Source organism: Martes martes (assembly GCF_963455335.1).
Source record: "Martes martes genome assembly, chromosome: 2".
NCBI classification, from domain to species: domain Eukaryota; kingdom Metazoa; phylum Chordata; class Mammalia; order Carnivora; family Mustelidae; genus Martes; species Martes martes.
Window position 1 is genome coordinate 87,446,216 of NC_137889.1, and position 27,727 is coordinate 87,473,942.

At 37.5% G+C, this 27,727-nt stretch overlaps 1 protein-coding gene across 1 annotated transcript in view; it reads left to right on the forward strand.

The window, feature by feature from the left end:
- The window catches only part of ARHGAP24 (Rho GTPase activating protein 24), a 506,918-nt gene that overhangs the window by 71,537 nt on the left and 407,654 nt on the right, over window positions 1–27,727 (forward strand). Inside the window, exon 2 of the mRNA XM_080797451.1 lies at window positions 10,232–10,431. Within this exon, the coding sequence (XP_080653577.1) occupies window positions 10,249–10,431 (183 nt within the window). The 5' untranslated portion in view covers window positions 10,232–10,248. The remainder of the gene's footprint in view (window positions 1–10,231; window positions 10,432–27,727) is intronic.

Below are 27,727 nucleotides of genomic sequence, written 5' to 3' on the forward strand. Positions count from 1 at the left end.
CAGGAAGCCTACTTTCCTTCCTCTCTCTGCCTGCCTCTCTGTCTACTTGTAATCTCTGTCAAATGAATAAATAAAATCTTAAAAATAAACAAATAAATAAAAATAAAATGTGTTCAAATTATATGAGCATAATGATACCTCATCCAAGATCAAAGTTGAACACATCAAAGTCCATCATAATGTGAGTGATGCTGAATAGAGTAGAATAGCAGTTAGATTTTTTTTTGTTGTTGCTGTGACATCCCTCCACTTTCTTCAAATTCTAATGAAAAAATTGCATTGTCAGTACCTCAATATAACAAACCATTGGGAGAGCAACTGTGGCTCAGTGATTAGGACAAGATTTATATACTCAGAGTACCCAGTCGTTTTCCAGAGCTTATAAAGCAGGGCTGATGATGTTCACCACACAGGATTAATTGACAAAGAAGAAGCAGTCCTTATTGGAAATCATTAAGTACCTCAAAGCTTGCATTTGAAGAAAACCTGAAACTTCACTGTAGACAAATGACTATACCGGGCCAAAGTTACCTACTTGTAAAGTATTTTCTTTGAAGTGTGGTTGAATAAAAAGCTGGCCCTTTAGAGAGCCTTGAAATGATAATGTAATCGACAACATACCTGATTTTCCTGGGTTAGACTCACTAAAGGAATCTGACATTAAAAGTAGTATTTTATACAAGCTTTTATGTGAGCTTGTATATCATCAGAGGAAGGAGATGGAACAACTCTATAAATGGTAAACCCCGAGGTCATTTCCCTATTGTGGAGAGGACCCAGCTGAGAAGGTATTACGCCCCCCCCTCACCCCCAAAGCTGTCTTGCTCAACATTCCACTTGCTTCATCTTGGCTCTCCCCACTCTTTCCACTATGTACAAAAGCCATCCTTCATGGCTGCTATTGCTCCCCCATCATTTAGGTATTATAATCCCATTTTTTTTCAGATTTAAGTGTGGACAACTTCACTGTTCCTTGAGACAGCTTTTCAAAAAAGATTTTACTAATGAGCAATGAGTGAGGGAGGGAAGGAACACACAAAAGCTTAAAAATTGAGTTGTTTATAAAGTCAGATTTTTGATCCCATTTTTTTTTTCTGATCCTACTTTTAGGGATCTAGTCTTAAATTGGATTACTATAAAATAGGAACATCCAACTTTTTCCCTGCTTAAGATCTGTTTTCTTTCTTCTTTGTGGCCATATGATACAATGGTAGTTGCTGTCTTAAGGCTCTCAGCGAGCTATTATTTCCAACTGTTAAGAAAAATTGACTTCAGAGTTTGCTTCAGCAGTACATACACTAAAATTGAAGCAATACAGAGAAGATAACATGGTCCTTGTGTAAAGATAGACATACAAGTTCATGGCATGTTCCGTATTTTTCAGTAACCTACAGCATAGTGACTATAGTTAATAATACAACATTGCATATTTGAAAATAGCTAGTAGAGTGGATTCTGATATTTCTTATTAGGAGAAAAATATTTTGTAACTGTATTTGGTGATGGATGTTAACTGGACTTACTGTGGTGATCATTTTGCAATGTATACAAATATTGAATCAATACATTATACCCCTAAAACTAATATAACGTTATGTCAGTTGTATCTCAATTTAAAAAAAAAAGAACAGTGAAGAAGTTGATTTTCTCTTCTTTTCCCATTTCAAATGCCATTCTCTTTTGTAGAGCAGCTGAATTTCTCTTTTATATTAGAAGGACACCTTCAGTTCTTGGTTTGTGTACAGAATTGAAGTAACAAAGAGCCTCCCTCTTGTTTTCATATATGATTGATGGATTGTGACCATCTACGGTGTTGTTTTGAAACATCTGGGGGTGATCTTAGGTTCCACAGGAAAGAGAACTGTGATTAATTAACAGTGTCTGCTGTGAGGTTGAAGAGTATCTGGATGGTTGCCGTATATCTTTCATTTCTCCCTCAATATCTTTGAAGGTAAAGTATTTGTTTTGATTTGATTTTTGTTTCTACTCAGGTTATCAGCATTGGGAATTCCAATGATTCTTTTTTTTTTTTTTATTACTTATCCTTCAAATAGTGATGTGGTGGTGAGAGACACATCTAAGTATGTGGTAAAATACTTTTCTCCCTATCTAATTTAAGACCCCCTTAAGAGAGAGCAGATTCTCTCTATAGAGTGTGAAGCATTTAACATAAAACAAAAACAAAGTAAATACTTCAGGGGGCTTTTTAAAAATGGCTCATCTTATTAAGTCATTTTGATTTCTCACCAAATGATGATGGAAATATTGAAGCTTAAAATATAAAATGTAGATTGATATTCCCATTCCAATCCCACAACTACATAATTTTTCTAGTATTGTCTAGTCTCTGATGTTTTGGACAATTTAATTTCAAATGAATCAAGGAATAGGATATTTAGTGTTTCCTCAGGAAAAAACCTGCATATTTATAAAATTATTACCATTACAGTTCCCCCAGGTGTGCTCTTTTGGTGACTGTTTTAAACTTCATATTCCTAACCATTGCACTTTATTCAATTCCGTTCTTTTCTTCACACCTAAACTCTTAGGAAGAAATGTTTCTTTATTTTTAACTCAAATTATGATTAAGGGTAACATCCAGAGAGACAAATGGAGGTTTTCTTTGCTCAGTAGATTCTGAAGTTCGTTTTAGCCTTAAACTACTAAAAGCTTAAAGGGTTAGTGTTAGGTGGGAGACTTTGGATTGAGGTCTTTGCACTGGTATTTAGTAACATGACATGTTTTAGGAATTTTGCACTGTACTCTGAGGAGCCCTGAGGCCTCTGGGGCCAATTCTAGTAGCCCCCAAAGACTGATTTTTTGTTCATTCATACATTCCTTCATTTATTTGTGTTTTTGCAATAAACCTTTGAATATTCAGTATATGCAATTAGTCTGGGGCTTACAGGGAGCCTATTTCCACAATATGTTATGGTATCAAGAGTAGTAAGCATGTGGCCCACCTGGAATAAAGCTTATTGTCAGTGATGTGGGAACTCATGGAAGGGAAATGTCCAGATTGGGGATGGCAGGGAAGTCTTTGTAGAAGAGCTGAAGGATGAATAAAGATTCCCCGTGAAGTCTAGGCAGTGAGAACAGCCCTTTGTAAAAACCCAAAGCCCCTTTCAAGGTACGCTTTCTAAAAACAGATTTAGGCTCCTGGAATTTATTTCAGAGCTAAAATGGTCTACACTAGATCCTCTGCATTCTTGGACTTAGAGCACTGATTCCCTTGTAGACACCACAGTTTGATTCATTCTTCAAAGGAAGAGGTGGTGTGCTGTAGATTGAAGGGCAGAGACTGAACTATTTTTCAGTCACTTGTTTTCTTTTGTTAGCAGTTAACCTTACCACAAGATATGAAGAGTGAATTCTTTAAAGTCTCCTTATATATTTTTTTGTAAATACACATTGTCTTAATCTGCTCTGGTTGTCGTAACAAACTGTCATAGACTGGGTGGCTTAAGCAATAGAAATTTATTTTCTCACAGTTCTGGAGGCTGGAGGTCCGAGAGCAAAGTGCCAGGATGGTTGATCCTGGAAAGGTTCTTTTCTTGGCTTGCGGGAAACCACTTTTGCAGTGTGTGCTCACATGGCCTTTGCCTGTGCCTTCTCATGGAGAGAAAACAACAGAGACAGAGGGAGACAGAGAAAGAGAGAGTAAAATGTCAAGTCTGAAATTACTTGAACATTTAGTATATTAAAAAGAGTTTCAAGTTCTAAATCAAGTAAATAATTGCAGTTATTGAAGAAATGTTCTGGGAAATAATAAAAATAAAAATAAACCTGTAACTTTATAGACTAACTGTGACCTATCCCATGATCAGGTTGGTCAGTGAACATCCTATGGCAGACCTCTTTTATTTATTTATTTTTTCTTGGGCAAAGAATGTCAGATCTGCAGGAATATGCTTACATGTTTTCTAGTGCCATGGAACTTAATATTTTTTTTAAAGATTTTATTTACTTATTTGAGAGATAAACAGAGCAACAGAGATAGCAAGAATGATAGCAAGAGAGCAGGAGTGGGGAAGAGAGGGAGAAGTGGACTCCCAGGAGCCGGACGTGGGGCTCTATGCCAGGACCCTGGGATCATGACCTAAGCCAAAGGCCGATGCTTAACAGGCTGAGCCATCCAGGCACCCTGGAATTAACATTTTAAAAATGAAAGGAAAAATAATAATAAATGTTTTGCCTTTCAGGATTTTCTTCCCTAGGAAGAGTATACAACAATGCATAAATGCCCACACCCACCATAAACACACACACACAGACACACATGCGTGTGCACACACGCACGTGCATATGCATGCACTCATATATGCACATATACCATTTCGTTCTGTGTGTGTATTTTTGTTGTGTGAGCCACGACCTATAGAAAGGCTATATGCTAACATTTAGACATACAGCCCAAGAAAGTATACTACGGCTTGACAAACCATCATGTTAGCAACAGCTACAAAACAGCTTTAAAGAAAAAAAAGAAAGGTTAGAATTTGATAAATATTGACTATCTGTAGTTACATACAGTATACAGTGCAAGCACATTCATTTTGTAAAGGAATCAGGTTCTAAGGTCAACCCCAAAGGTGACAATTTGATGTGAACAAAATTACTCTCAAAAGTCACATAAATCTCTCGCAAATTGCAGCATTTTACTGCCAGGTTTATTTTTGTTTTCTCCCCTAGCAGTGGAACAAATCACTGTTCTTTGGTGGAACACCCGCAGTAGCTGTCGGTGTTGAAGGGCTGTGTGGGGTGAAATCACGTGTGCTCTGAAATTCTGGGGTCACATTTGCACAGTAAGAGACGCACCCCCCCCCCCGATCCTGAGGGACCGTGGCTGCAGAGGACACCTCCCACTTGTCCCGGGAGCGTGCGTTCACTGAATGTCCCAGAGGCCGTGCGGTGGAATTGTCAGGCTGTCTGAGCTGCTGTCTCTCCCTTCCTCTCCCCACCTCCCTCCTTTGTCATTCTCTTGTGTTTGCCTAACGTGTGTAGTCATGCAGGTAAATTCACACCTATTACAACTCTTTGGCATACAGCATTCTATACCCGTTTTTGGTTCTGTGTTTGTTTGTTTCTCTCTGTTGAAATTAAGTCACATATCTAAATACTTATGAGTGTGGCTGTTTGACTTTTAGGAAATTCTGCTAGGAGTGTGAATTTCATCTCTGATTGCACCATGTAATACTGTTGTGTTCCCAGCCATCTGATTGCTAAAAGGGTATACAAACCAGTTTCCACAGCTGGAAAATAATTCAAAGCTATCAGCCCATCAAATGATGGGAACTTTCTAAGCCCCAGCATGGTACAGTCCTCATCACTGGTCATCACTGAGGCTTTTTCTGAAGATTGATGTGAAGACACCAGTTAACTTCTCAGTTCTGTTTTTGTTTTAGTTTAGAGTGACTGTTTATTTATGTTATCGGTCTATTGTCATTGTTACATGGATTTGCTAAGCACTTAAGTTGATAGTTCTATTTTGTAATCTCCTGTACTACCCAGCTCCCATGTCCTGACCACAGGGAAAGTACTTTCCCAGTGGAAATTCAGTTAAATAATTCTCTGAGAATTTGAGTAAACTGTATTTTTCTTCATGCTAAACCACAATTGATTACATGTATTTCTTGCCACAGCTAAAAAGTGTAAATTTTGAATGTTGTATTTCTTCGTGAAAGGCATTTTCAGGTTCCTTTAGGTTTGATGATTTTGACATTGTGTTTAAGAACAATGTTCATACTAATTGAAGTCTTTTCTGTTAAAGGAAAGAAATAATCAGGTTTTTAAAGTACACAATCTTCTTTAAGACATTAAATGCAATTTAGAAAGTCCAAAATATTAGTTCTAGGAATTCTACTGTGGCTGTCACATAGCTTATTCATTGTTTCAACAATTGTTTCCTGAATACCAAATAAGCACTGGGTATACTGCAGGGAGGAAAAGCAAGTCCTTGACCTTGTGAAGTTTATGGTCTCCTGGAAGGATAATTGACAGTGAACAGCTAAAGAAATAACAATTTAGTTAAGTTTCAGGAAGACAGAGGTCAGAGTTCAATGATGGAGAACAGCAACAGGGGAACTGATTCACTGGGTGATTCGTAAGTATTTCTTGGAACGGGTAGATGAGAGGCTGAGACTTGAAGAAGGAGAAGGGGTCGGGCACGTAAAGAGCGTGAGGAGGAGTAGCCAAGGCAGAGATCAGCAAGTATCAAGAGTCAAGGCATAACGGGGCTTGGGTATTCCTGGAACCGAAAGGAAGCTGATGTGGTTGTGTGTGTCAGGGTCTCTGTGTGTGTGTGTGTGTGTGTGTGTGTACGTGCATTGCTGGACTGGGGGAAATGACGAGGAGGTGGCATGAGGTTAGATGAATCAGTAAACAGGTGCCAAATGACTCAGAGCCTTACAGGTCATGGTTAAGGCCCAGGTTTTTTTAAATAAGAACAGTGGGAGCCAATTAAAAATTTTTTAAAAGATTTTTATTTATTTATTTGACAGACAGAGATCACAAGTAGGCAGAGAGGCAGGCAGAGAGAGAGAGAGGAAGGGAGGCAGGGTCCCTGCTGAGCAGAGACCCCCCCACCCCCGCCATGCGGGACTGGATCCTAGGACCCTGGGATCATGACCTGAGCCAAAGACAGAGGCTTTAACCCACTGAGCCACCCAGGCACCCCTAAAATTTTAAAAGTAGAAAATCATTACCTGATTTAAATTTTTAAAAGCTCACTTTGGCTGTTTTATGCAGAATGAAATTATGTGAACATATGTTTGTGTTTGTGGTTAAAAATGGAAACAATGAGACCAGTAAGAGGGCTGTTAGAATCCTCTAGTCGTAGACAATGTTGGCTGGGGTCACAGGGTAGCATTCGAGAGGGAGCCAATTGGATGGCTCTGAAATATTTTGGGGATGTGTATAATCTTCTGATATTCAGGAGGAAGAAGAGTCAGGAATCAAAAATAATCACTTTTCTTTTTTTCCCCCCTTTCTTTTTTCTCCCCCTTAATTGGGTGTGTCATGGTACCACTTACTAAGATCAGGCTCAGGGCAGGATCAGGTTTCAGAGGGCGATCATGTTTACTTTAAGATATCTAGCACCACCATTACAAAATTTATGAATTCATCAAACATTGATTGAGTGTCACCATATGTCCGACACTGTCCTAGGTGTTGATAATATCTGGTGTTTTTATCCTTATGGAATTACAGAGGTGGCAGATTTCAGATGCTGAAATTTTCAGGGACCATAGTTAGAAATGATCCAACCCAGCATCCTCGTTGTAAAGATGAAGGGTACAATATGAACCATCCAATTTCAGTTAAAATACTAAAACTCTTCTTGGGTCACATGGGTGGCTCACTCTGTTAAGGGGCTGCCTTTAATTCAGGTCATGATCCTGGGGTCCCGGGAGGGGTCCTGGAATCAAGCCTGGAGTCTGCTTCTCCCTCTCTCTCTGCCCTTCCCTCCCCTTTCAAGCTCTCTCTCTTGCTCTCTTTCAAATAAAGAAATAAAATCTTAAAAAAAGAAACTCCTCTGTAAAAAGCATGGTTACTTTAGTAAAACTTAATTGTACTCATCCAGGTAGTAGTTGTGATATTATTGTCTCTTAGGGATATGATATAATCTGTTTTCATTCCTGTTTTAATGAATTGTTACAATTGGTGCTATTAAAATAGTTTATAATGTGTCCTAGGGTCATGAAAATAAAGGCATTAAAACCAAGAGTTCAGTGGTTGATTTCACTTTACTTATAGAATTTACTTATAGATTTCACTTTACTTATACTTATTGTTGATTTCACTGTACTTATAGAAGATGTAGGCAAGGAAAATCATGAATTATGTTCTAATGTGCACACATTTTTTACTAAGGTATTAATAGTAGACAAAGGCAAAACTAGACACTTGTATTTTTTTATATTATTGATGGTAGGTTTCCAATTTCCTTGAAGCATTATAGAGGGAATTTTTCCAATTTAATATAAAACATGAGTATGAGAGGAAGGAGGGGAAAAAAGAAGAGCCCAAAGAAGGAATTTGTTGTACAATGCATTAGAGATTTTTGTGTATGTCTACCTGTGTGTGCATATGTTGGAATGTTTGTCTTAATCAATTTTATAGGTTAGGATATTTGGTCAAAGAATACATAGGTAATGATGAAATAGCCAGTTGTATACATTTGAGTAATTTATTTTTTTATTTTTTATTTTTTTTAAAGATTTTATTTATTTATTTGTCAGAGAGAGTGAGCACAGGCAGACAGAGAGGCAGGCAGAGGCAGAGGGAGAAGCAGGCTCCCTGCTGAGCAAGGATCCCGATGTGGGACTCGATCCCAGGACCCTGGGATCATGACCTGAGCCGAAGGCAGCCGCTCAACCAACTGAGCCACCCAGGCGTCCCACATTTGAGTAATTTAAATACCAGGAAGCCAAAAAAAGATAATTTAGAGTGTTCTAAATAAGCATAGTTATTATCTAAATTACGTTAAAGCATTTATTGTTCATTTAGAATGAGGTCTACTTGGCTCTTTATATCCGGTGAAGTATTATGAAAGAAGAAAGTTGAAAATTCCTGCCCTAAGGGCATAACAAACTGGAAGCATCAGGCATGAACCAGTCTGCACACATACATGCACACACACGATGGGGAGAATGTTTCCTGTGCTCAGTGGCTTCTCTCATGGGAATGCCCTGTACACTGAAGGAAGTTTTGAGATGTTTTATAGAGGTAAGGGCCTGTTCATTAGGAGAATATTTCGGTACAAGAAAGGGAAAAGTGGATATTGAATGGGACGGATGGTAGTCAGTCCACCCACTTGAAGCTTGAAAACAGGGATGGAGATAGATTGTGAGGCATGCTCATAGAAGACACAACACCACTGAGATGGTAGAAATGATCCAAATAAGAAGAATTAGAACCAGAGTGCTGCTTCATCCCTGCAAATAGAATGGCAGGACTAAATTCAAAGGAACTAGAGGCCGACTGTGGAGGGTCTGACCCTGTACTTTTAAGGAAGTAACGTAAAAGACCGAAGGCTGACAGTGGAAATTGCGTGGAATTTACAAGTAGGACTGTGTATATACAAATCGAGTGAAAAGTTAGTAGTGAAAATAAAGACTAGACAGAAGGACAGTTTGTTTTCTGAAATCAAGGGAAAAAAAAAAAAAAAGAGCTCTGCGTGTGACTATGCCAAACAGGAATATTCTCTGTTTTATGAACTACTATGTATTCTTTTATCCTCCTCAAAGACACAGGGTAAAAACTGAACTTTTCACTTCCCAAAAACATGCTTAGATACAAACATTAGCAAGCATTTGCAGGAAGCCTTTGGGACAGGAAAATATCTTTTATTTTAACCACAGGTGCCCAGCTCTCCAGGAAAGCCACCTCCTGTGTTGTTCCTGTGGCAGTTTTACCTCTCGCCTGTCGATTAATAACTTTCTCCGTGATAAACTCATTTCCTTGCTATGTATAGTGTGTGTGACCTTACACTCCTTCACACATAACCTTGAAATGTTCTTCCTTGTGCAGCTGGAGTGCACCACTCACTCTTGGAGTTGAAGGAAACTCAACTGCCCGAGCAGGTTTTTGTTTGTTTGTTTGTTTGTTTTTGTTTCTTTCTTCTTCTCTCTCTCTTTTTTTTTTTCCCTAGACTTTTTCAGCTGCACTAATTCCTGACCAGCCAAAGAAATTCTCATGGGGATACTGTGGGCGAATGGGGACCAGATACATTTTGAGAACTTTTCACATATGTAGAACAAATGTCTTCCATTGAGGTTTTAAAAATAGTCCCTTTAAACTTTAACATGTGTCAGGCTAGTGTTTGCTCAGATAATCACAGGCCTGCACAAGCAGGACCCAGTCAGTGCATGCCAGACACAGAGGCCCATTATCACAAGAATTATGTTTTAGTTGGTGGTGTGAGTTTATTTCTAAAAATTGCTTCTTGACACATTACCTTTAGAACTTTCCCATTCTTTAGTTCTACTTAGGAAGAAAGGGATATTATCACCCAGGTGACTGGCTTGTTAAAGGAAGACACAACAAACCTTCCGTAAGTTTTTTTCCCAGGCGTATTGTTGTCAGGTCTGGTTTGCCTCTAGAAATTTGGCAAGTATGTTGATAGATGTTTTCCCCTCTTCCTGCTTTTTTTAAGCGACAGAAGTGATTTAGGAGGGAATTGAATATGTCAGAGTAACATATTCTTTTTTTCTTCTTACTTGCTAAATAGGAAAGTTCACCAGCTTGATGATGGAGGAGAACAATGACTCCACCGAGAACCCCCAGCAAGGCCAAGGGCGAAACAATGCCATGAAGTGTGGGTGGCTGAGGAAGCAAGGAGGCTTTGTCAAGACTTGGCATACCCGCTGGTTTGTGCTCAAGGGAGATCAGCTCTATTATTTCAAAGATGAAGATGAAACGAAGCCCTTGGTAAGTAAGAGAAAATAAAAAGCCCCGTGGTCATAAGCAAGCCAAGAGGTAGAGGGGTTTGCTAGAAATTGATGGAGTCTGAGGTCAACCTAATTTCCCTGGTCTCCCTCAGTTCATTGGCATCTTTCACACTTTTTCTCATTGTTTACTTTGGTTCAAGATGTTGGACTTGCTAATTGAGGCCAAGAGGCAAAGCATACTTGTCTAATATTAATTTTGACTTTTACTAAGCTGGGAACAGGACATCTGAGTCCCTCAGGCACACTTAGTTTATGAGAAATTTTAATGGACATCTGCTAGAAGCTATATATTGTAGCCAAAACATCTTTCCTTTTCTCAGAAGTCATTACAAGCATAGATTTGAAGGAAAACTAGAAACACAACTTTCAGTAATTTTTGAGACACCTTCAGCATCAGTTCCCAGGGGGCTTCTTTCCACCTTAACTCACATAAAATATAGATATGGTGCTAAATGGAACAACACTGATATACCCAATCAGCATACATAATACACTCTTCTGAGGATCGTTGTTGTGTCCTTTGTGGTTCCTTAGCAGTCTTCTATTTGCTTATTCACTTAACATTTTCTCAGCCACAAATCTCTAGGCTGCAATGAGAAAGAGGAAAAAAAAAAAAAATTCTAGCTCTTCCTGTAGCTACAACCGTCTTTCCTAGCTGGGATCATCAGTTGATGGAGGGAGGTGCTTCCCCGAAGTATCCCTAGTGTGTTTTCCCTTCATCTAGAGCTATAGGATATATAAATGAAAGAAGAAACATTATAGATCAAATGATATAAACATCCCCAACAGTATGTTTTTGAGGCTATTTCCCTTGTGTTAAAGTTCAAGAACTTAATTAGGAATTTGGATCAGGGCTCTGCTTTAGTATTTTACATTCTCAGACATTATAATTTCACAAAGTTCTCATTTGTCTAGCTGAATTATAAAATAGCAACAAATGCACATTCTATAAATATTTTTTGAATTTTTTTGAAATATTTTTTGAGCATTTATTTACCAGGGCCAGGCATTAGATTATGAACATATATACATTATATTATGAACTGCTTTAAATAATCCTATGAGAAAGGATTATCCCCATTTATTCATGAAGAAACCAAAGTTTAAGAATAATATGCATTACCCTAAATTAGACAGTGGTGCCGTGATTTGCCTCCAGGTAAGTCCAACCTCATAGATCCTTAGCCAAATACCTCATAAATAAATTAATAAGAATATCCCATAAGAATTAATAAAAATATCATGACAGTTACGGTGCATTTCCATACAAGTTCTTGCATTCCTTGTAGCAAACCAGTGGGGAATGTGGGGATTAACCGTTACAGATGAAGAAATTGTGGCTTAGTGATATGAAGCAATGTGACCAAGATTGTATGGGCATTAGAAGCAACGCTGTAGAGTCTTTTTTCTTTTATCCTACACTCTAGGGTTCTTTTCTCATTGTACATTTTTTATACTATAGATTACATTATGGTATCATCTTGAATATAAAATTGTGTTTATTAAACTCAGAAAGGGATCAGGTTAATGTGAGAAAACAGAATATGGAGGATCCAATATGGGGACTTTGATATGGAGAAACACATGGAATAAAATGGAAGTATGAGTAAGATCCAATGTTTTATCCCAGGGAGTCTTATTCTGATACAGTTTGGCCACAATGGGTACCATTTAAATGATTAATTAGGTAGGATCAAGGACCTAAATGGGAGATAAGGAGAGCAGGGGATTCAGGAGCTGAGTGAGTGAAGATACGAAAGAAGATCAAACAAATGTTCTGACTCTTTGATGAGTTTAGTGTATCTTCTAGTAATGAATGTGGGATAGCTTGGTTAGGCCCAAGCTCAATGTTTCTAAAATCGGAGAATTTGCAGATGTCAGAGAATATGCATAGAAACCCCAGTTTGAGGAACTCTGACCTAAGGATTTTATCAACCTTGGCTCAAAGAGGATTTTATCAACCTTGGCTATGTTATTTTAATTTCTCTGTGTAGTTTCTCAGAAGGTCTGCAGAGTTAAAGATGGTCTTCAGGGCAAGGTAGTTATTTTGCTAACAAATTGGAAATATAAATAAGGAAATACAAAAATTCTGGTTAATTCAAATGAAAATTGCCTCAAAATAAAAATCACTTTAGTTGGTAATATTTCTAAGATAAGTTGTATTTTGATATCATTATGTTACCAGTATTTCAAACTTGTAATAAATAAAATTAACAAAATAGAGTTATATTGATGAGAAAGTACTGATTTTTATACAAACCAGAGATAGGCTACTGTTATTTCCCAAAAAAAAGTTTCTTAATTTTTCTTTCCAAATATCATTTGTTAATAAAATGGTATTAAGTCAAAATTTAGGGTAGGGGTGCCTACATGGCTCAGTTGGTTAAGTGTCAGGCTCTTGATTTATGCTCAGGTCATGATCTCAGGGTTGTGAGATCGAACCCTATGTCAGGCTCTGTGCTAGGTATGGAATCTGCCTAAGATTCTCTCTCTCCCTTGCACTCTGCCCCCGCCAAATTTGAATTATTATTTTTGTATATCATCTTTCATAGCAGTTCAAGCACTAGGAATTTTGACATTGTGTTTTTTAATCTTTTACACTAGTGTTCAAATACATGCACAAAGAATCAGATTAAAAACTGACAATTTCTGTAGTAGAGGGCACTTAGTAATTTTACAGACCATCAATTTGTCTGTGAATGGCCAATTCCTTACTTAAAAGTAGTTTCTGGGGTGTCTGGGTGGCTCAGTCAGGTGAGAATCCAGCTTTTGATCTCAGCTCAGGCCTTGATCTCAGGATCGTGAGTTCAAGTCCTGTGTTGTATGAGCTTACATTAAAAAAAAAAAGAAAGAAATGAAAAAAGTAATTTTTTTAAGTGAAGATAGACGCCTGGCACATTGTAAGTTCTGAAGCATATTTTTGAATGAGTTAGTGAGTGAATCAATGAAGGACATCTGTGAACAGGAAGGGCAGGGTTAATACCAGGTGCCATGAGTAGTATTGACTATTCTCAACCTCATATATCAAAGTCATAACTTAATATAACAAATATATCAATATTATAATTATATCAAATATATCAAATATATTATTATATTATATTAATATATTATTATATCAAATATATCAAATCATAATTAATTCATAAATTAATAATCATAATTCATAAATCAAATCATAACTAATTCATGATAACAAAGTTTAAATCACATTAAGTAAATCTCTTTTGTTTATTTATTTATTTGACAGATCACAAGTAGGCAGAGAGAGAGAGGAGGAAGCAGGCTCCCCACTTAGCAGAGAGCCCGATGCAGGGCTCAATCCCAGGACCCTGGGTTCATGATCTGAGCCGAAGGCAGAGGCTTTACCCCACTGAGGCACCCAGGCACCCCAAGTAAATCTCTTTTAAAGAATCACCTCAGTGAAGAGCAATTGAACATCTTGAAAAATGTTAAAACTGGAAAGAATTTAGTTGTTATAGATCCCCTCCTTTTACAGATGAATTGTGTGTGTGTGTGTGAACGTGCAGGAGTGTGTATGTGTGTGTATTGGCCATGGGATATTGCTAATGACTGGCAGGTGAGGAACTAAAAGCCAGATTTCCTTGTTCTTGATCCAGTCTTCCCTCAGTTTCACTTTTTGCCTGCTTATAAATTCTTAGCTTTTCTTTAGATTTTCTTTCAATCAGAACTCCTTCTTGCTTGTTTATTTTCAATATTGGTGCTTTCAAGCATAAGAATGCCCTTGGCTTTCATATATTTTGATGAGGGTTATTTCATTATTACTGGAAGGAATGTCACTAATGAAAAAATTCACCCTTTTAAGTATTCCTAACCAGCTAAAAGTTTTCAATAAACATAATCTGGATTTGTTTTTCTCTCTCTTGAAAGGCATTTATAAAAGGAGAGTATTAACACCCTTGAAATGTGGGTTTCTTCTGCCCTAGAAAAAGGGTTTCAATTTATCTTAGTGAAACTTTTACTGAGATTCCCCTCAACTCAATAGAGTCAAACTCCATATTATCCTTGTTTTTAAAAGTACACATCTGTTGGGGGAAACAGGTAAGCAAAATTATGACGGGGACAGATAATCATGTAAGCACTAGATGCTCTAAAAACACAGATACAATTAATGTCAAACAGTGAGTGATAATTCTGTGCAGGGGGGTTGAGGAAGGAGGCACAAAGCAAGAGGTGAATGTTACCTGGGTTGCTGAAGGTTGGGGGAGTGCTCCAGGTAGTTAAACTGAGAAAAGAATTCAGAGCAGAGGAAAGACATAGAGTTGTAAAATACACTTCAATAGATAGCTTCATTTTGTGAGAATGGAGAAATGACAAGAAATGGGGTTTGAGTGATAGGCGGGGCCACAACAACAAGGGGTGCATATGTTGACAAAGACAACTATTCTTTGGTATGTGATGGGAAGCTATTTCTAGAACACCTATGCTACTCAAGTTGCAAAACTCCATCAACTTGTTAGAAAAGAATAATGGCAGCCATGTTTAAAAAATGTATTAGTTTGCGCAGACAGCCATAACAAAAGGGTGGCTTCAAGAACAGAAAATTATTTTCTCATAGTTCTGGAGGCTGGAAGACCAAGACCAAGTTTGGTCTCTGGTGGAGACTCTCTTTCTGGCTTTCAGACAGCTGCTTTCCCTCTATGTCCTCTCATGCCTGTTGCCTTGTGTACGGGAGTGTAAGAGAGCTCTGGTATCTCTTCTCCTCTTGTAAGGACAAGAGACTTATTGGATCCTGGCCCTTCCCTTACAACTTCATTTAACTTTAATTATCTCCAAATATAGTTACATAGGGGTGAGGGGTAGGACTTCAATATGTGAATTTGAGGGGGGACACAGTTCAGTCCATAATATCTAATATGTTGCAAACCTCTGTTAATGAATATAATTTTTTAATTAAGTTTTTCTTTTATCTACAACTTCACCTTTCATCTCTACTAGGACTTAATATATCTGATTTAGTGCATTATACACTTAATTATTTGAACCTACTATTGGAGTCTTACGTTCTTATTCAAATTGCACCTTGCCTTCTAAATATTCTACAACCTGCACAAGTTTGAAAACATAGAAAGTCTCACTGTAACTTTTCTTGTATTTTCTTTTTGAGCAAAAGGCAAAAATACCTATAAATTCTCCTCTCTCCAGAGACAGTGCCTGATTTGTAATCAAGACTTTCCACCCCCGATCAGGGTCCTCGGGCAATACATTAGAGATATACCTCAAAATAGAACTATTTTATGTTTAAAATAAATCAAACTAAAGTTCTTTGTATCCTATAATTTTTAAAATGGGAGAAATGTTAGTCCATTTAGGCCAAAGCTTTCTCTTCAAATCATTTTCTACAGTATTGCACTCATACAGATACTGATTTTATTCAGAACAGATTTTAAAAATAAAGTTAAGGGACGCCTGGGTGGCTCAATTGGTTAAGCAGCTGCCTTCGGCTCAGGTCATGATCTCAGCGTCCTGGGATCGAGTCCCACATCGGGCTCCTTGCTCGGCGGGGAGCCTGCTTCTCCCTCTGCCTCTGCCTACCACTCTGTCTGCCTGTGCTTGCTTGCTCTCCTTCTCTCTAACAAATAAATAAATTAAAAACAAAAACAAAAAATTTTTAAAAATAAAGTTAAGATGTGCCTAGCTGTCTCATTTGGTCCTCAGTGGGACACGTTGGGTCCCACGTTGAGTGTACAGATTACTTGAAAAAAAAATGGTATTCCTAAGAAGTAAAGTTGATTTTGGTTGTTTTCAAATAAGAACAATAACAAAGCACAGAAAAATACTGTGTGTAGAATTTAAATTTTAAAAAATGAATTGATACACCCGTAGTTATTATAAACATTTTGTAAGTACTATAGTTTTCCAGTTTTTAGGTTATATTTTTTCTTCTTTTATCTTTGAAATTAAGTCCTGCTTGTATATGGAAAAAAGTTAAAATTATACTGTGCGGAGAATCTGAGAAAAAGAAAATTTCTTCCATCAACCCTGAACACCCCTAACACCTTTGAATAACTATTTAAAACGGTTTTAAAACAGATTTACACCAAGTTTGGCGACAGTATCTGTTTGACCATCTTTCACTAATGATAATGACAAATGACTGTGACCTTAATTATAGATACTGTAGCATGAGGGCAGCAGCTGAGTCAGAGATGAAGTATGATCATTATATTTACTCTAAGTATAAGGCAGTTGTGTAGATTTTGAAAATGAAACCAGTGATGAATTCTAGTGCTTTTTTGAAACCATCTGTTTTACTTCTATCATAAAGTATATCATTACCTGAATTATAGCTAAGGTTCAAGTTTGGTGATACTTGTGAGTGTTTTTAACATGCCCGGGGTATTAGAATTTGTTAAGCAGTGATTTTTATTTTTTTTAATTTTACTTATATTTTTATTTTATTTTATTTTTTAATGGCACAGCTGCTTTTTTTTTTTTTTTAAAAGACTTAATTTATTTGAGAGAGGAAGAGAGAACATGAGCAGGGGTAGAGGGAGAAACAAACTCCTGCTGAGCAGGAAGTCCAACATGGGGCTCGGTCCCAGGACCCTGAGATCATGACCTGAGCCAAAGGCAGACACTTAATCAACTGAGCCACCCAGGCATCCCAAGCAGTGATTTCTAGAAGCCAGCCTGAGACTCCTGATGAAATGACTAAAATCCAAACAGACATCAACCCAATTAATCTAGTCTAGATTGTCTAGAACAGACATTGATCTGATTGTGTGGAGAGGGTTCTTTTCTGGACATGATGAAGATGACACTATATTAGATAACACTGAATTTTCTTAACTTATAGAGAATAAAGTGATTTTGAGTGAATTATAATCTGAGGGTTGACCTCGAAAGGTGCAAGAATTGATTACCAATTTAAGAGTAAGCTCTGATTTTACATATTTAATGAAACTTGTGAGTTAATGAAATCAAGAAATCTCTAAGGTACTTGGTTGGGAGTGGAGGAGATTATGCTAAGTGAAATAAGTCAAACAGAGAAAGTCAATTATTGTATGGTTTCACTTATTTGTGCAACATAAGAAATAGCATGGAGGACATTAGGAGAAGGGAAAAATGGAGGGGGAGAAATCAGAGTGGGAGAAGAACCATGAGAAACTATGGACTCTGGGAAACAAACAGAGAGTTTTAGAAGGGAGGGGGGTGGGGGGATAGGTTAGCCCAGTGATGGGTATTAAGCAGGGCATGGATTGCATGGAGCCCTGGGTGTTATATGCAAACAATGAATCATGGAACACTACATCAAAAACTAATGATGCACTGTATGGCGACGAACATAACACAATAAAAATAAATAAATAAATAAATAAATAAATAAAATATATGAGCCAGAAGAAGACAAAACCCTAATTAAGTGTTTAAGGTAATATTAGGAACCTTGAAACTTGAATTTCATCCTTAAAATCACAAACTGACCTTCCATGTAGCAACTGAATCTCTTGGTATTTAAAAAGAACTATAAGATGGTGTTGTGTGTCACCATAAATTTTGGGGGAAATCTTAGCTTATTCCTAGAAATGATTATATCAAGAGATGATGTTGCTAATGTAAAATATTATTTTATTCTTTTTCGTTGAAGATTTTTTTTTAATTGCTTACTTCTATGCAGCCATTTCAGAGTGGTTAAAAATATAGACTTTGAGTCAGGTTTTTTGGAATTGAGTCTTGACTCAGCCAGATACTAATTATGATACATTGAGTAGTGAGTAATCTGGTTTAAGCTTCAATTTACTAATCTGTGCAATGAGATGATAATAGTACTTATGTCATAATATTGTTAGGAGGATTGAATTAACTAATTTATGTAAATGATCTTAGAAAGCGGTGGCACATAGTAAGCATAAAATACATGTTAGCTTTTTATATTAGCATGACAAAAAGAACTTATTTGAGATACGCTGCTCGTTCATTTGATTTTTAAAAAAAACCATCACATACATTTCTTTTTTTTTTTTTAAGTATTTTATTTATTTATTTGACAGAGAGAGAGATCACAGGTAGGCAGAGAGGCAGGCAGAGAGAGAGGAGGAAGCAGGCTCCCCGCCGAGCAGAGAGCCCGATGCGGGGCTCGATCCCAGGACCCTGAGATCATGACCTGAGCCGAAGGCAGAGGCTTTAACCCACTGAGCCACCCAGGCACCCCATCACATACATTTCTAATGTACCTGTAGTTATGCTAGTTTCCAGGAAATACAAAGGTAATATAACCAATTCTGTAACCAATATATTCCTCCTCCTCCCCGCAAAAAATACTTTTAAAAAGAAACAGTTTCTTTCTCAGGTAGAAAGTCCAACGAGATTCCAGGTAAGTGAGGGGGGGATCTTCTTGGTCTGCTCCAAGCAAGTGTTTAGAAACCTAGGTTGCCAGAGATTTTGTAATTTTAACTTTTGGCTTCTAAATTCCCCATGGGGTAATTCCTTTCCCTGTCAAATAGAAGGCAGATATAAAAGGGGGTATTGCATAGAAGGTTGGGATGGACCAGGTGTAGTAGTTAGTGTCTCTTACCACTTCTGTTCATATTTCATTAGCTAGAACTGAGTCACATGACCAAACCCAGGTGCAAAGGGGGCTGGCCGTGTAGCCCAGCTTTATCCTGGGAGCCAAGGAGAACATGGGTATTGAAAAAGAGCAGTCCCTGCCACAGGTGATGTAATAATATGAAGCATCATGAATTCAGGGTTAAATTCCAGTGGCTGTTACAGATTACTGCAGTCATCATACAATATAATAACTATTTACCATTGGAGGCCATAGGAGAGACACCTATTACCACTTCAAGATTCAGGGAGAGTTTTTCAAAAGAATGTATGTCGAACTGAGAATTGAAAGATGATACAGCTTTATTACAAGCTGTTGGGGTGGTATATATGGCAGAATAAAAGGTGGAGGCCACGGCGCTTTGGTAGATGGTTGGGAAGTATGTTATGGTCAAGAGAGAAAAGAAGACAAGAAGTCATGAGAGATATAATTTGGAGAGGCACATACAGACAAGCAAGCCGTGTTAAGGGCTGTAGATTTTGTCCCGAGACCTTCCACTTTCCCTGCTTTTATGTGCCTGTTTTCCATGGTTTATTGAATTTAGAGCTAAAGAGTGAACATAGGGCTCATTCTAGATGTAGCTCATTGTGAAGGAATCCAGAGTACCCACCTAAGCAAAAAGTCTTCCTCTGACAGTTCTGCAACTCTGTCTGGGCTTCCCGTAATTGGCTATTTTGTATTATGACATAATCTCTAGAAAAATGATGGATAAGTAAAACACCAAAGGTAAGCCTTTGATGTTCTGTCATACATTATTACCTAAGCATGAATTGTGGGTATGCCCATCAGGTCATTTTTGACTTTAGACAGAAGGATTGAGAAAATCTGTTGCTGCTGAAGGGGACACTTGCAGTGAAGAGCAGCAGGTAGTGTCTTGGACAAACGTAAAGATTGATGGGGCACCTGGGTGCCTCACTTGGTTAAGCGTCTGACTCTGGATTTTGGCTCAGGTCATGATCTTGGCGTTCTGGGATTGAGTCCTGCAGTGGACTCCATGCTCAGCCTGGAGTCTGCTTGTCCCTCTCCCTTGGCTCCTCCCTCTTATTCTCTCTCAAATAAATAAATAAATAAATAAAATCTTTAAAAAAACACAAACAAACCCTTGAGATTGATGGGTGGGACATGGTAGCCAGTGAGAACACAGTTATGAGATTTCATCCTCATAATTTTCTCTAGAATTGACTTTGTACAGTTTGGGCATTTCCCTAGAAAGCAGCTGAAGGCAGCTGTTTTGTGTAGATAATATTGAGTCAGACTGCCTGGGGTCAGATCAGACTCCATCACTAGCTATAAGCCTTAGGTAAATTTGTTTTTACTTACTTGATTAAATTATTCATCAGTTAACTGTAAGTGATAATACCTACAGTCACAGGGTAGTTGTTAGCATACCTGAAATGATTCTAGAATACTCATTTTTTCTAGAGTACTTATAGTACCTGACTAAATATTAAGTATTGTTAGAATCATCATCACCATCATCATTTTTTTTCATCATCATTTTTATCATCTTTGTCTATCAGGATACCCTGTCAGGATCTATAATATATACTTTATCACTTGAATAATGAAGAAAATAATAGATGGTCAGCTCATATAAGTAATGCTAACTTCAGAGCAGAAGATAACTATTTTTACTTGTGACCTGTGCTGCCAAACACTGAACTCACAGGGAAAGATTCTCAAAAAACAATGCTCACCTCTGTAGGATGTCGTTTCTCTTCGTTTAAATTACTTTTGGGGCTCCTTCAGAGCTTATCAAAATGATTATGATGACAGCAAAGGAGACTTGAAGGATTTTCTTTGAGAACTGGACCACCCCAGAGAGAAGCAGCCCTGGTTTTCTTATCTTATTCCTCAACCCCAGTTAGAGAGTGAATTACTGGAATTGAATCCCTTGAGTTCTGCTTCTAATAGTTAATCATATTGACCAAAGCCTTTTGTATTTGGGATGGAATTCAATATATGGAACCAGAGAGTCTGTATATAGATTATCTCATTAGCATAAACCTAGGCATATTTCCACTCTCTCAATTAGTGGAGAAGAGAATTTGGGGGAAAAATGAATAGGTGAAAATGTGATCTGAACATTTACATTTATAGTGCTTAGAATAATGTATTTTAAAAGGTGACTTTTTCTTCCCCATATACGGAGCATTTCACAGCCATTTGCTTGTTATTTTCTCTTAAGTTTCTTTCAGGAACTCAGTCTTCCTATCCTTTCTTTTTACCATTGTCTTGCCTAGTTCCAGCTGCTCTCTATTTTTCTAGCACTATTACCATATGTTCGTTCATTCAGTGAATATTTATCAATTGTAAAATACGTAAATTATACTTTACAAAATGTTTCGACTGTCTTTATAAGGGAGCAATGCCAGAGGCATGTATTGGTATTCTCACTTTCTGAATTTTGGCTTCTTTCCCTTAGCATAATATTTTCAAGATTCACCCGTGTCTAGCGTGTATCAGTAGTTTGTTTCTTTATATGGCTGAATAATATTCCGTTATATCTATATGTCACATTTTCTTCATCCATTCTTCCGTTGATAGACGTTTGGGTTGTTTCCACTTGGAGACTTTTATGAATAATGCCACTATGAGTACTCATGTACAAGTTTTTGTGTGGATGTATGTTTTCATTTCTCTTGGTTATTTATGTTGGAGTAAAATTGATGGTTTATATGGTAACCACATTTAAACTTTTGAGAAACTATGCCAGTCATTAAAAAAAAAAAAAGATTTATTGGGACACCTGGGTGGCTCAGTTGGTTAAGCATCTGCCTTTGGCTCAGGTCATGGTCCCAGGACCCTGGGATCAAGTCCCATATCTGACTCCCTGCTCAGTGGGAAGCCTGCTTCTCCCCTCCCATTCCCCCTGCTTGTGTTCCCTCTCTCACTGTCTCTCTCTGTCAAAGAAATAAATAAAATCTTTAAAAAAAATTTATTTGTCTGAGAGAGAGAGAGCATGTGAGAGAGAGACTACAAACTGGGGGGGAGGGACAGATGGAGATGGAGTGAAAGTCTTAAGCAGACCCCCCACTGAGCATGGAGGCCCACATGGGGCTTGATCTCACAACCCTGAAATCATGACCTGAGTTGAAATCAAGAGTCAGACACTTAACTGACTGTGTCACCGAAGCCCCTCCTATGCCAATCATTTTTAATGATTAAATTTCAATATAATTTAAAACAGAAGCGTCATGCTTAGTTTTAATCTCATCTATGTTCCTCCCCATCTCAGCACTTATCAGTCCTGAGGAGTATTTCAAGCAGGGAGGAAGCACAGTATGCCCATGTTCTTCTCCTCTCTCTCCACCACTAAAGATGAGGGAGAGGAGGGAGAGAAAAAGACAGAGAGATAGCAGAGATAGAGACAGAGAGAGAGAGAATGTGCGTGTGCGTGTGTGTGTGTGTGTGTGTGTGTGTGTGTCTGTGTCTGAGAGAGCCATGCACTGGATACTCTTTACTTCTTTTTGAGGCCTGTCATATTGAGAACTGACAGGGGAGGGAAGAAGAGATCAAGGACAAAAGCATCTCTAAGAGCCTATCGCTGTAGGAGACTACAGGGGTTCTTTTGTTTGTCTGGCTGAATTCATGGTTCTTTATAACCATCTTGACCGCCCAGGAGTTTGGAGATGCGGCAGTTGCTACCTTGTCCTCGTTTCCCCCCTTCGGCTCTCTGAGTGGGCAGGACACCCACAGCTTCTTGCTGCCAGTCTGTCATTACCAGGTGTCGCACCTTCCCTGGTTGAACTTGATCTCCTGGAAATTCAGGTGTGGCTGATAGGACCAATGTAGCATTCCAGGCTCCTTCGCATTGTCATAAAATTTTCTCGGCCTTGCAGTTCTTTTGCCCTTTACTCAGGGATATGTTCAAAACACCCCAAGCACATTACAGAGTTAAGAACAACCTGACAGTCTCTCCAGTGGCAAGTGATTCTTCTGGAGTTCCTTCTCTTCTGCCTTGAGGGGCTTAGGACTTTCCTCCCATACTTCTTTCCTTAGGCAGGAAGAAGACAGGTAGTGGTGCTAGCCACAGTAGTAGTATCTGATTGGGTTGGATTCTATTGTTTTTTTCTTATTCTGTTAGAATAGAAAGGCACTTAGTGGGTGCCTGGGTAGCTCTGTTGGTTAAGTATCCAACTCTTAATTTGGGCTCCTGTCATGATCTCAGGGTCATGAAATCAATCCCTCCCTCCAGCTCCATGCTGTGCATATAGCATGTTCAAGATTCTCTCTTCCTTCCATGTCATTGCAAATGGCAAGATTTCTTTTTTTTTTTTAAGATTTCATTTTTTGATGGCTGTGTAGTATTCCATTGTGTGTGTGTATATAGATATAGATATAGATATATAGATACATATACCACATCTTCTTTATCCATTCATCAGTCTATGGATATTTGGGCTGCTTCTGTAATTTGGTTGTTTTAAATAATGCTCCAGTAAACATAGGGATGCATGTATTGATGGGATTGTTTTCTTAATTTCTCTTTCTGATATCTCATTATTAGTATATAGAAACACAACCGATTTCTGTATATTGACTTTGGATCCTGAAATTTTACTGAATTTTTTATTAGTTCTAACAGTTTTTTGTCAGTGTCTTTAGAGTTTTCTATATATAGTATCATGTTATCTCCGTATAGTGAATGTTTTACTTCTTCTTTTCCCATTTAGGTGACTTTTATTTCTTTTTCTTTAATGTCTCTAGCTAGGCAAATACAATTTTTAATATATCAACATATTAAACTACTAAAAATTTATCATAATCAACACTACATATATTTTGACTTAAGATAAAATATCTTTCTCTTCTAACTCATTGTTCCTGTTTTTCAAAGTCGTAGAAGAGATTAACAGAATCCACTCGGTGTATTAGCATAAGCCTTGCTAAATTTTGTGAGCCTGGATTCCTACTTAAATATATTTTCTAAGTACAGGGTCACAAATGCTTAAATAATATGGCATCCTTCACTAGAGTTAAAACCGTATTTCAGATAAATAGATGCACACCTTCTGTTAGGCCTCCTTTGTGGCCAATCTTGAGAAATGAGGTTATTAGAATAAAGAACAGAATCTATAGATGTGAGCCCACTGACCTGGATGTGGCTGAATGTACAATCGTCCTGGCCTTGCTTTCAGCATGCACTGATTATTTAACTAAGCCAGCATAGCCCTAACTTAACTCTGGTATTTAATGTTCAGAACCTCCTCCAGGGACGGCAGGCAGGAAACATCAGCACTAAGACAGCTTTCCAGGGCCACATTCCTGCATCTATGTTGAATCTTTGTTTGTTTGTTTGTTTTGTTTTGTTTTAAATGCTTAGACTCAATACTTACATTTTCTCTGGATTTTCAAAGGATACTTCCTACATCTCATCAATTTTTGTCTTTTATGAAACCTCAGGGCTCTCCTGAGGGTCATGGACTTTATTTGTCCATTAGTGAGGTATGTCACCTTCAATTAATCACTTCTCTGCATCCTTCCTCTGTTAAAGGAAGGCATAGAACTGATGGTTTCAGAGTCAGTTTCTAGAGTCAGGTGATACTTTCAGAGTCAGTTTTCTAGAAATTTTGCTTAACAACACAAATGTTTTTTAAAAGTAGACTCCTGTGCGGGGGGTGGGAAGTTGGGGGAACCAGGTGGTGGGTATTAGGGAGGGCACAGATTGCATGGAGCACTGGGTATGGTGAAAAAACAATGAATACTGTTACACTGAAAAGAAATTAAAAAAAAAAAAAAAGTAGACTCCCGTGATTCTTCCAGTAAGCTAATACTTTTAATTATTTCCTAAATCAGTACATTTACCTGTAAAATATACATTGTAGTATATACAATTATTTTGGAAATGGGTAATTTTCCTTTAGAGTAAATGATAGAATAAAGGGGAATATGAATAAGAATTCCATTTTTGAACTATGAAAAAATTTCACAAACATCTAAGTGTCCTGTTAGTCTGCATTTTGAGTATTTGGGGCAAAGATCTTTAGTGAAGGCAGTTTTAGTCATCAGCACAGATTGTGACATAATTACTTATCTAAAATTCTCAGTGTTTTCAAAATTTCCTCTTCAAAGTGTCTTCATTTCACATGCAGTTGTGATAAAAAGATAGTGATTATTTAAAATACTGTTTCCCTTTTTGACTTTTAAAAATGCTTGAGAATGTTTTAAAGATTGAAATGAATTTGCTCCATCTAATGCCCTTTCCTTCTACAACTATGAGATGTAAAAGTTATGAAATAGACAACTTGGCTAAATTTTTTAAACATGCATAAATCATGCATGTTTTACATCAGATTATTGTTTACTGCTTGAGATTCTATCAATTAATTCATTTTTCAAAGCAGAGTCTGTAAAATTCTTTGTGTCATTATCCAAAACCTTTGCAATGAGGTCAATGTAAATATCAGGTATTAATTTTTCAATTCTTATAACACATCTTAATATTACTAGGAAAAATAAAAAATCTCAAAATACTTATGGATCTCAGCTAATAGTCTAAATTAAAACTTTCAACATATTTTAATTAAATTATTTCAAATCACATAATTTGTTTTGATCATAGAAATAATTTTTAGCAGCAGAATTTGTTGCCTAAGTTTATATGTCTCTGATCAGCTATCTTAACTGAAATTGCATTTTTGTTTCTGGCCTGTTTTCTCCTTTTCATTTCTAGATTGAGAAACAGGAGTTGTGTAATGCTGCCCATGGGGACTTGCATTATGTGGCATTCTACACAGTTGATACTTGTCTAATTTCCTGTTTGATTTTTGTCTGAAAATTTCAGATTTTTTCTTGCAAAGTATATTAGCGATATTACTGAATTCTAGAAACGTATTTTATTTAGTTAAACTTATTTTAGAGTGTAATTAATTCAAGCCATTCCTCAATTACAAATTTTTATTGGAGTGTCAATTAAAACGAGTTTCAGCTAATAAAAGTTGAAGATACATTTTAAGAGGTAATTCTTCACTCTATTGGGGCTTTCTAGGAAGACAAAAGGGAGTAAACATTTATTACGAATTGTTATGTGTTATGGTCATGTTCAGTACTTTATTTACATTATTATCTCATTAATTCTCACAATATTATATGCATAGTCTTTTATACATGGGGAGACTGAATTTAATAAGGAATAAAATATTCTATGGCCCAAGGCTAACAATTGACAAAACCAGGCAGAACAGTGAAACAAATTGTTTAAAAAGAAGGCCAGGAAGGAAAAAAATGTTCTGAGGGGGTGGGCAGGATCCAAACTAATGTCAAGAGGTTTCTGAGTACGCATATTTGTCAAATGTGAGAGGAAAAAAAAAAAAAAAAGAAAGAAATGGATACCTACTTTAAACAGGAATATAGCTTGTATAAATCCTTGCTAGAGAACCCTGTACTTTTTGAAATAATGATACCAATTTAGAGACATACTCAGGGTTCTAAGAATTATGTTAATAACTCATAATTTGAGAAGTAATAGGAGAAGAAGGAGATGTTGGCCTTCTGTAGGCAATACTTGGTTGTTGGGAGATATGCTCAAAGAATGTGTATCTGAGATGGGATGCATGGCCTGCTAAAACCCGTGTACTTCCATGTCATCCCCAGTTTTTGTAGTTATTCATGAAAAGAATCTCTCTTAGCTTTGTAGACATCTGCAGGCGGTTCTCATATAACACTACTCTGATTCATCAATACCTCCTAATAAACCTGTGTTTTAACTTCTGGCTCTCTTGACAAACTCACACAATGAAGAGGATTTCATGGACAGAAGCAGATGAGATGCATTGTTTCTAACACAAGACTCAAGTGATACATAGCAGTGGCTGATGATTGTCTTCTGAATTCCTACACATAACATGGAAATGGCTAGTAGGAAATGTACTACATGCTTGGACATGTAGCAGGGAACTGAGTAGAGCATGCACTGGCCTATCAAACCCACCTTTCTGTCATTCTTTTTCATGGATTTCCATGGAAGCAAATCTGGAATGTACCTCTGGTGGCTGAAGTCCCAGAGAGGAACCCAAAAGGATTCCCAGTAAAGGCTCTCTTTTAAATTATATGTCTATTTCAGGGTTATGACTTTAGAAGACACAAGGCTAAGGGACTTGAACACTGCTGATAGGATGATGTTGGACAATAGATTTGGGCAAAGAATGAAGTTACTTTTTATAATTTAATGGAATGGAATAGATGAAAGACGGTCAGTTTCCCTTCCATTCTCCTTATTCCATCTCCAAGGAGAGGGAGTTCTGCCTTGGCAGGTCAAAACTGAGGGCTTTTTCACTGGCCACTGTACTAGTGATAGTTCACAATAATGGGTTTAAAAGGCCAGTCTGGTGCATGTCCTAACATTAATCCCTATCCACCGCTTAGTTCTCAAAGGACTAGTATCCAGAAGGAAAAAGGGGCAATTATCTCTTTACCCTTACAGCTGGTTTGTTCTTGGCCCAATATATAAAAAAACTTGATCCTGATCCCTCATTAGAGGAAAGATTTTAGACTCCCTGCATCTCTGATTTTCTGGGTCACTTTTTGTATCTCTGCAACTCTCTGACTTGCTCATAATCCTTTTCTCCATCCTATCTCCAGCCACTGTTTTAGGGGCTCTTGCACCTACCTCTCTGGGATGGTCTCAGTAGAGGGCCTTTTTTGCTTTGGAACATTCCCTAGTTCTTTCTCTCTGTCTCACAGTCACCTTTCTCTCATTCAT